The following is a 10,641-nucleotide window of genomic DNA, read 5'->3' on the forward strand; positions in this document are numbered from 1 at the left end:
CTATTCTGCCAGGGGCAGGGTTCTTTAGCAAAACATTGAAAGAAAACAAATTATTTGATTGTAAGATACTGTACAAGAGAAATAGCACAACTTGAATTTTGAAGATAGTAAAATACTATAGTTTTATAAATGAGATAAAAGGAAAAAAGCTAATAAAAACCGTGCTGGTACCTAATTTATGGGTAGTGATTCATGTCACATTTTTATTGTACTTTATTATAAGGTACAATGTAGTTAATATAGAGTTGTCACATGCAAACCAGAGAGCAAGTATTTTTTCACCCTACTGTGTTCCCTGGATAAGAAACAACATATTGTTGGCACAGAGGTCTACAGAGAAGTCAGGTTCTGCCCGCTTTTAATGTAAATTAAGAAATGACAGCTTTTCCTTCAACTAAACCCAATGAATTCGTTACTTATTCCATGAAATGACTGTTTAGTAGAGCTAAGGTAAATTTGTGGAATTTAAGCATTTTAGCTGGTCAAATTAGAGGGCCATATTGAGTAACTATGGTTTCCTAGCTACTTATTTGAATCACGGTTCTTCCATGTGCTACCTGTTCATTTCCTAGCTCCAATGGTTTTGGAGACTTATGGAACGTAAAAATTAAACAGAACTTTGTTTGAAGCACAGATTCTTGCTACCACATATTTCCCAAGTATTCTAACTTGGGTATCTAATCTTTTTACTTTGCAATAATCCGGGGCCTTGGTAGGTTGAGATCCTTAGGAAAACAAGTCCTGTGCTTCAACAATGGTATGTATCCAGTTGTCTCCAGAGAGTTTGGAGCCGGCTGTATACTCAGTGTCACGAATAAACTATGAGTCTTGAGTTTCAAAATTTCTGAGGACTGTACTGAGCAAATGCCCTCTTATAACCTTACTATGAAGTTCCAGCGTACAGGATGTTTAGAAATTGGCATTTACTCCAGTGTTTGGAATGCTACTACCTGTTGGATTCTGAGCGCCCCATGGCAGGTGCTCGGGCCAGTAATGTTCAGGGCTTCTTGAACATGGGCGTGGTTAAGCAGGTAGCTTTCAAACAGTGTAATTAGAAATACAATTTGCCCCATAGCCGTCTGAGAACTCATCTGATTACTTCCGAGACTGCCATGGAAGTCGCAAAGTAAGCACTGGCGGCTGTGCCGGAGGAGAGCAGGGCAAGGTGGTTCCGGGCGTGTTCCCGCAGGGCCCAAGCCCACAGGGAAGCGGTGGCGGCACCCCGAAGAGGACTCGGCTTTCCCTGGCGCGGGACACCGGGCTGAGCAGCAGAGCGCTCCCCAGGGGCGTCGTGTGCGAGCCGACCGGGGACCGCGGGCTCAGTGGGGCCGCTCAGCCGCCAGAGACAAGGACACGCCTCAACTCGGGCCAACTCCCGGCCTCCCTTGGCCTCCCGCCAGCAGAGCCGCCCGCCACCTCTCTTCCTCCGCCCGCCACGGAGCGCCCTGTCGGGCCCGAGTTCGCCCGCGCCCCCGCCCCCGCGCGCGGCCCCTAGGCCCTCGGAGCTGGCGGCTCGACTAGACCGGACCGATGTGGCGCATGCGTGGTGGCGCCACCCGGCGCGGGAGCTGCGGCGGGGACGGCGGCGGAGAGTTGGGCCGCCTGGGCCGGGCCGTGAGGGGCGGCGGCGGCGGCGGCGTGGGTTGGCGAGGCCGCGCGGGCGGTGCCCGGCGACAGCTGGAGGAGCGCTTCGCCGACCTGGCGGCCAGCCACCTGGAGGCCCTGCGCGCGCGCGACGAGCGGGACCGGCAGAACGCGCGGCTGCGCGACGAGAACGCCCGCCTGCGCCTGGAGAACCGGCGGCTGAAGCGCGAGAACCGCAGCCTCTTCCGCCAGGCTCTGCGGCTGCCCGGCGACTGCGACGGCGACGGCGGCGAGCGGGAGGCCGCCGACCCGGCCCTCAGCCCGGACGGGCCCGCTAGCGAGCACGGGGCGAGCGGCGGAGGCCGCGGGGACGAGCCGGGCAGTCCCAGGGCGCTGCGGGCCCGGCTGGAGAAGCTGGAGGTCATGTACCGCCGGGCCCTGCTGCAGCTGCACCTGGAGCAGCAGGCCGCGCGCCCGCCGTCAGACAGCGACCCCAGACCGCTCCCAGAAACTGCCACCGGCCTGAGCGCCTGCGACCCGGACGGTCCCGGGCCCTGGCTGTAGCCCGAGGGCGCGGCGGGAGGGGGTGGGGCCAGCGCGCCCCGCCCCCTTCGCGGGCAGCGCCCCGCCCCTCCCAACACACGGAAGCTCAGGATTTGTACTCCCAGGACTCCCGCCCCCACCCAACGGCACTTCCGGGTGCCACAGTCGTTGGTTGGCCTGGGGCATGGAGAGGAGCCAGAAGCTCCTAATTCCCACATGGGCAGAGCAACTGCCATGGACCCTCCCTGTTAGTGTCTGGAGAAGAGAGAGGCCTAGCTACTCTAGGGGCCGGCTTTAAAATAGCAAGAACTGGGTGCCCAGGAGCTTCTCCTAAATTCTTGAAGTTTTCAAAGTGTTGTTGAGGACCAGTTGTGTATCTTTTCCTCTCTCTTGTTTCTGACTCTTTGAAGGGTGAATAGTGTACCCGAGTGGGTAATGCCTACTCATTCCTTAGTCCCCTAAATCTTCTGCTATTATCTCTTTTGCGACCAACATTTTAAGTATGTTTTATAAATTGGTATTACTTGGATATCCCATCTTCTTTGGACGTTTTATAGAAGAAAATATTTATAACTGCCCATCACTCCAATCCACAGACGTTTAATATATTCTGGTGTGTTCACCTCCAGAAATTTTTTTTTTAAGAGTATGTTCAGACACGTGGTCATTTGAGTTGATAAATAAAATTGGTGCACTAAAAATCTAAATTTCACATGCCTATTATTTGTTGTGGTTTGAAGTTTTTTTGTTTTTTTGTTTTGCATTTCTCTTCTTTTTTAATTTTTTTTATTTGAATTAGAAACAAGATTGTTGTACGTGCCAATCCCAGTTCCCTCTCCCTCCCCTCCCCCTTCTACCCTCCCCCCACCAAAACCCTACCTATCACATATCCTTCCTGCTCCCCAGGGAGGGTGAGGCCTTCCAGAGGGCGTCATCAAAGTCTATCATATCCTTTTGGATATGGCCTAGGCCTACCCCAGAGTGTCTTGGCTCAGGAAGTATCCCTCTATATTGAATGGGCTCCCAAAGTCCACACCCATGCTAGGGATAAGTACTGATCTACTACAGGAGGCCCCATAGATTTCCAAGGTCTGCTCACTGACACCCACATTCCTGGGGTCTGGATCAGTCCTATGATGGTTTCCCAGCTATCAGTCTGGGGACCAAGAGCTCCCTGTAGTTCTGGTCAGCTGTTTTTGTGGGTTTCACCAGCCTGGTCTGGACACCTTTGATCATCACTCATCCTTCTCTGCAACTGGATTCCAGTTCAGTTCAGTGATTAGGTGTGGGTATCTGCTTCTACTTCCACCAGCTGCTGGATGAAGGCTATAGGATGTGGTTGGAAGTTTTATAGGATCCTCTAACATTGTATATGCAAATATGTTACATATATTCATACCTTGCTTTGTTTGACTTTCGTAATCTTTTGGATTATTTACACAAGCTCTTTCAAAATCTCAGGATAGTTTGCACAATATTTTATTCTTACACTTCATACTAGCAATGCTTATTCAGTTATATCATGGTTTTTTAGCCTGATTTTTTTTAACAACTTTCAAGAAATTGGAAATTGCTTGCATATTATTAGACAAAAATCCATAGGGAATTACATTTCAGTTGTATACTTGGTATCAGTAAAAAATGGAAACACATGTTCTAAGCCTTTTTTCTTAAAATTTATTTGTTATTAATTTATTTATTTGAGACAGAGTAAATACTCAGTATTTCAGTGTGGCCTGGAATTCTGCCCTTATCCCTCAGCCTACTGAGTGCTAGAATTACAGGCCTCCACCATCAGCAACATGTCCTCCCCCATGATCATTTTCATTGCATTTTTCCTGCTAAGAACTGAAGAAAATGCATTGTGTCTGATAAAATTTGTGGTAAAAAGTAAAAAATGTGCTGCCTCTATTACTCATGGTAAGGATCATTGATAACAGTTCTATAGTAAGAGTCAGGTCTCAGAGAAAAGTGTAGTGACAATGTTATATGTCCCACAGGCCCAGGTGAAACTGTGGAAATCTCCACTAAATGAATGCAGAGCCCTGTGAAAGTGCATGAATGACAGAGACCAATAGACATTCAGAGGGAAATCTAGCAAGGCCTATCTGTTTAGTCTCCTCTTGACCTCTCTGTGTGGCTTTCCTTCCCCAGGGTACAGGTTATGACTCCTTTCAAATGTTCTTATGCCAACTATCAAGTTAGACCAGAAATTTTCTTTATGACTATCTCAAACAGGAAAGCATAGGCTACTTAAAGTAGTATTTATATATTTTATAGCTGTGTTTGAAGATATTTTTCTCTATCTTGAGTTAGAAAAGGCAATGAGTTTTATAATTGGCTTGTGGGAGGGAGACAACTTATGAAATACCTACAGAAGGTGGGAAAGAAACATTACTTTGAGATTCTTTTAAGATATTCAGCATAGGTACATTGCTTTGGAGTATTGTTAAGTCCCCTATACATCATGTGTTCAAAAGAATGTAAACAATGGGAAATGTTTGGGGGGTAGTGAGGGGGACAAATAAGTAGTTATTTAAAGAAATGAAATGTATACTGTGTACAGCATCTCCCAGAAAAATTTAAACACTATATATATTCAAATACTTATTACAAAACAGGGGCCAAGGAAACTAGTGACATTCCTTGTTAAGAATTTTGAGAACACTTTCTACACTGCCTATAGGTAAGTAATATTCAGTTGTGAATATTAAAGTCTTTCTCTGTGGCCAAAGAATATGAAAAAGACTTTGCTGAGAAGGAGTAGGTACATGAAAGTTAATACTACCCATATTTGTTTCATATTTTTACAGGGAAATGAAGCATATATGGAAGGAAGTGGAGTTTAAGAGTAAAATGAAAGGGTTATTTTGCCTGCGGGTATTTCACTGTAGCTTTAGATTTAATTTAGTTAATTTCCCTAAGACTTATTTTTTTCTCATCAGCAAAATGAACACAAGATCTACCTCAGAATATTGTAAAACACTTATTGAGATATTAAAAGCAAAAGACTTGCTTTAAAATGAGTGCCCAATCGGTGAGAATGGCATTTTCTAACATGAAAATAGCAAGTCAATATTTTGTTTACAAATACTATTGCTTTGTGGGTTTTTCTTTCTGACATTGGTAAGTATTTTCATAAAAATGTTGATGCTTTGCAATACTTACAAGTAAAAGGGAGGAAATAAACTTGTATAATAAAATAATAATGTAATACAGTGTTTAAAGGTGTTTCTGACTAACACAAAATGGAGAAAATTCAACAAGCAAAATAATTTTTTATCCTTCAGCACTTTTTGTCTTAAAGCTGTGCACATTGTTACTGTGAATAAATAGCAAGCTTGTCAGATTTACTGGTGGGAAAAAAATGTAATGAGTGAGGTACAGACACAGATTTACTTTTTGTGTACCTTTCATGAAAGATGTTAAAATTCTCAAACCTACATACCCTATAAAATGGAATAAGGCTCACACACATTTCCACTTTAATGGCTTCCCTGTTGGCCACAGGTAAAGTAACTTAAGGTGTGAAAGATGACTTGCTATAACAAAACATGTAGCCATTTAAAGAGTGGGTAAAGTTGATATTACAAAAATTACCTAGGGCCTAGTTTAATCTGTATGAAACTAAAAGCGCAGTTTATTCTACTTTATTAAAGGAACATGACATTGTCATAATTTCATATTTGTTATAAAATGAAAAGAAATTTCACAGCTTATTGATACAAGCAAAAAATGTGTTTTTAGCAAAAATTAAGTTGAGAATAATTGGTGTCTAATGGGATTTTTATAGCCTGCTACTCTAAAAAATATACTTTATCTTCTTTTGTATGCAATTGAGATGGGAAAGAAAGTAATATAAAATAAGATATTATACCTGTAATCATACAATAAGCAATTTTTGCCACAATTAAACATTTTAAGACACCTTTGCCAACTCATGATATTATCATAATGGAGATAATATTAAGTTAATAAATTTAATTAATAATGTATGTTAAAGATATTAGCACCATGATCTTGATTCGAACACAAAAAGAACATTTTATACTTTTCTAAAAGGTGTAGATTTTACTGAGAATTTGACATACAACATTTGGAAAATTTCATGGATCACAATTTACATTTTTATTTACCAATGTGTTGATTGATTATAGGTTGATCTTTCTACCATAAGCACACTTTTTATATTTGTTTTTCCTTTTGCAGATGCTCTCACTGTATATTCTTGCATTGTCTGGTACTTGCTTTATAGACCAGCTGGCCTTGAATTCATAGATACTGTAACGATAAATCTTTCCACCAAGCTGCCTTAGCCCTGCTGCCACGTGGGTGCCCAAAATAACACATGGACTCTTATATTAGTTACAATGCTGCTGGCCAATGACTAGGATTTCTTATCTGCTATCTCTGTCTTAATCTATATATTTCATAAAGACTTATCAATGACACCAGCTGAATGTGTCCTGTCTTCCTGGTGATCACCTGGTGACTGTGTCCCTTTCTGACATTTCCCAGAATCCTACTTCTCTTCTAGTCCTGCCTAACTTGCTCCCCTATTAGCCAACAGTGCTTTACTCATCAATTAATAAGACAAACATATACACAGAAGGACCTCCCATATCATCATCTCTTTTCTGTCGACATAAAAAGGATTTTAACATTAACATAGTAAAATATATAACAAAACAGTTGTCAAGAAAGAACTGTAGTTACAATATTTAGTTCATTAACATTTAGCAATATTTTAAAGAATATTTAAAGAAAATATTCTAACATCTATCCTGTCTTTGTGAGTCTAAAGTCTTTTATGTAGCTTATCTCCTATAATAACTAAAGAAAACTATAACCATAAATGTCTTCAACTCCATCTAAGACCACAGAATGATTATTTATAAACTCTAGAACTGACAGAGACATCTCACTGCCTGGATAGTCACCTGAAGGTCCTCTTAACTTTGGGACATCCATCTTCAGTCTATAGGCCACAGTGTGTCTGACAGACTTCTCCATGAAACGGGAACCCTTCAGGACTATTCATCTTGTTTTGTAAGTTCAGCAGCCACTTTCTTGTGGGTCCTGCATGTCCAGTTTATACAGCAACAAACAGTCCAGGCAAGCACAGTTTCTTGCCATGTTGAAAGTAAAATGGCTAATCTTGCCATGTTGAAAGTAAACTCCACGACAAGTTTCTTCCATGCCTATCTTCTTTTCAGACATAATTGGTGTGCCAGGAGAGGTTGTGTCTCACTGCCAATAAAAACCCTAAACCATTTTAATGCTATATATTCTGTAGTTCTTTGAAAGGTTTAAAGAATATCTATCCACGTCAAATACATCTCTATGTATCTAGAAAATCTAACTAACCTAATTATAAGTTTTGACTATTATAGGTGACTATATATCTGTATTTAATTATGTATTACATTTTAAAAGATCTGTATAAACACAATTCCTGAGCAAGAGGAGAAATATACATATCACAAAATTGAACTTAAAGTTGTAAATGAAAATCCATACCAATGTAAAATATTCATTTCTACATCCTATTCCCCCTAGTTTTTTCTTTAAAAAGAGATGGACTGTGATCAATACCATTTATGGCTCAGTAGTTAAGAGAACTTTCTGCACTTGCAGAGGACCATAGAGCATAAACACATAGTTGAGTAAGACTAGCTCATAAGAGAAAGCAGATAATAGTATAAAACAGCAGCATGTATAATTTTCCTTTTATCCTCACATGGCAGAAAGGGAGAGTCCTGGTTGCTCCATCACCTATAAGTCAACTATTTCCACTCATGAAGTTTTCATTAGGACTAGCTGCTTCTCAAAAGCCCCACTTCCTAATAATACTATAAGAATGAGATTAGTGTGTCAATATATGACCTCCAGGCTGATTCATCCAGTATAGGCATTGGCCAATGTTGCATTAAAGTATATGATGAAATATCTTGCCTACTGATTGTGTCCAAAATCATCACCAAACTGAGCAAACCAGAGTCTGGGTTTGCCTGATTTTACTCTACATACAACCCCATAAACACACATACACAAGCAAGCATTTCTGCTGTGTGGAATAGTTTCATGTCAACTTGACACAAGCTAGAGTTATTTAAAGGAGGGAACCCCAACTGAGAAAATGCCTTCCTAAGATCCAGCTGTAGAGCACTTTCTTAATTAGTGATTGATGTGAATGGTCCACCCTATCATGGGTGGTGCCATCCCTGGATGAGTAACCCTGGATTCTATAAGATTTCAGGTTGTGCAAGCCATGGAATACATCCAGTAAGCAGAACTCCTCCATGGCCTCTGTATCAGCTCTTGTCTCCAAGTTTCTGCTGTGCTTGACTTCCTGTCCTGAGTTCCTTCAACGATGGACTACAATGTATAAGTGTAATCAGGATATACTCTTTCTTCTCTAACTTGGTATTGGTAATGGTATTTTATCACAGCAACAGAAACCCCAACAAAGGCATATATACTCTTTTGCCAAATTTTCAGTGTCTTTTATTGTGATTATTTAATTTCATTGTCCAGCTCTTTTGAAAAGATGCTAAATAATAATCGTGAGTAGCAAGGAATTTATTTCTAATTTTAATAATAATGCTTATGTTTTCTCTATTAAATATGTTGTGACTTGCCCCGGCCAAGGGGTTCTGGTAATTCGTGGGTGCTAGGGGGACTAAGCCTGAAAATAAATGGGCGAGAAAGAAAGAGCAAGACCAAGCAATGCTTTTGTCAAGGTCTAATTTATTGATTATAAGCAAGGAGTTTTTAAAGAGAAAGGAGGAAGTAAGGGAGGGGGAGTAATGGGTGTTAAATGCCCTCAGGTCTGGGCAGGTGTCTGGAACTTTCCTGTGGTTTATCTCTAACACTAACCTAAGGGGTGGGGTGCTTGACTAAATTGGCAGTTTAGCATGGAGGTCGCCAAGCCTCTTGTAAAGGAGATTTTTATATCTGACCAGGGCTGGCTCCGGACATCTCCCCCTTCTATGTTTAATAGAATGGAATGTCTGTCTTAGGCTACATGATGGGCATCTGCAGCCAGGACCCTATGTTTATGATATTGTCATTTATATGACAGTGAGGGGTAGAGCCTCTATCTTAGGCTATGTGAGGTGAATCCGTCCCCCAGCACTCAGAGGACCTTTCATAAGGCTAGCAGCTTGAGAGTGCTTGGAGTGGGCCCCTGGGGTCGAGGCCTCACACTAATCCCATCATGGAGGAGCATAACAGCAGGTGAGATGGGTCGGTGTCTGGCCTGTGGCATCACAATAATCCAGTCATTGACGTCTCCAAGCCCAAGGGAGAGGTTCTATGTTCAAGGCTCGAAAAAGTCTAGGCCTCTAGGAGGATTGTCGGGGTTTTTGTTACGGTCAGGCAGCTCAAGGTCTCCTATCTCCAGGCAATGATAATGAACCAAAACCGGTTTTCTGAGACTTAATGAATCTGGTTAATCTTTGAAAAGCCCTAGGCCCGAAGGAAACTAATAAGAGAAGCTCAACCATTGGACCAAGGATGGAAGGTAGCAGAGTGGAAAGCCATGGAGAGATGGAAAACCAATTTTTGTACCATGATTCGGCTTGCTCTCTTTGTCTCTTATGTTTTTCTAGGCTATCCTGAACCATTTTTAGGCTATCTTTGACTAGGCCCATTTTATCTGGATAAAAACAACATTCTTCTTTGAGGGCCGTACAGAGATCTCCTTGTTGCAGGAAGAGTAAGTCTAGGCCTCTTCTGTTTTGTAATACAACCTCAGAGTGGGAGGCAACAGGATCTTTGAGATTTTTTAATCCCCTCTGTAGCTCCTGTATGTCTTTATCTACTGCTGCGCTTAATTGCACATATTGTCTATTGGAGGTGACTAATGAGGCTATGCCTGTTGCTGCTCCCGTGGCCCCCAGGCTTAAGATAATGGCCAAGGTGATAGCAGTAATGGGCTCCCTTTTGGATCTGAACTGGAGGGCAGCGCCTTGGTCCCAGAAATTCAAAAAGGTGTCTGGATCATGGATGGTTAGACAGGGCAATAATTGAACCAGGACACAATAATCTCTTTTAGACAAAAATATCGAGGTAACAATATAAGTGGTTAATCCTGAGGAGCGGGCAAGATAAGAACTATTAAAAGTTGAGATGTAAAGAAAAGAGGAATTAACTATAAGGGTTTGGTTGCAAATTTGAGAAAGGGGGCCTGGGGGAAGCATTTTTGGCCCAAGAAGACATAGGCCTAAACCTAACACTTGTCCAAGTGTTAGTCCTTGGCCATCAGTCAGAGTCCAGTGTAGGGAGGAGGTATCATTAGAGGGGTGTAGGTCCCCAAAACCTGCGATGCCCTCATAAAAGGGAGGGGCGGTGGAATAGCAGACCCAACAGTCCTCTATAAGGGACTGGTTGGCCTAGTGGACCGCCTGAACAGTAGAATTAACTGGGGAAAGAATAAGGTCAGCGGAGGAGGGAGGGCCCGGAGGGATGGTTGGCTGAAACACAGTAGAGAAATGGGCCATGGATCTAGTG

General features: G+C 42.5%; 1 protein-coding gene across 1 annotated transcript; it reads left to right on the plus strand.

Annotated features, from left to right (window-relative positions):
• Positions 1–1,092: 1,092 nt before the first annotated feature.
• Positions 1,093–2,839, plus strand: LOC113833998 (tumor suppressor candidate gene 1 protein homolog). Its single transcript, XM_027400413.2, has one exon. The coding sequence runs from the start codon at positions 1,531–1,533 to the stop codon at positions 2,146–2,148; it is 618 nt and encodes a 205-aa protein (XP_027256214.1). The 5' UTR covers positions 1,093–1,530; the 3' UTR covers positions 2,149–2,839.
• Positions 2,840–10,641: the final 7,802 nt, after the last annotated feature.

Source organism: Cricetulus griseus, chromosome 2 (assembly GCF_003668045.3).
Source record: "Cricetulus griseus strain 17A/GY chromosome 2, alternate assembly CriGri-PICRH-1.0, whole genome shotgun sequence".
NCBI classification, from domain to species: Eukaryota; Metazoa; Chordata; class Mammalia; order Rodentia; family Cricetidae; genus Cricetulus; species Cricetulus griseus.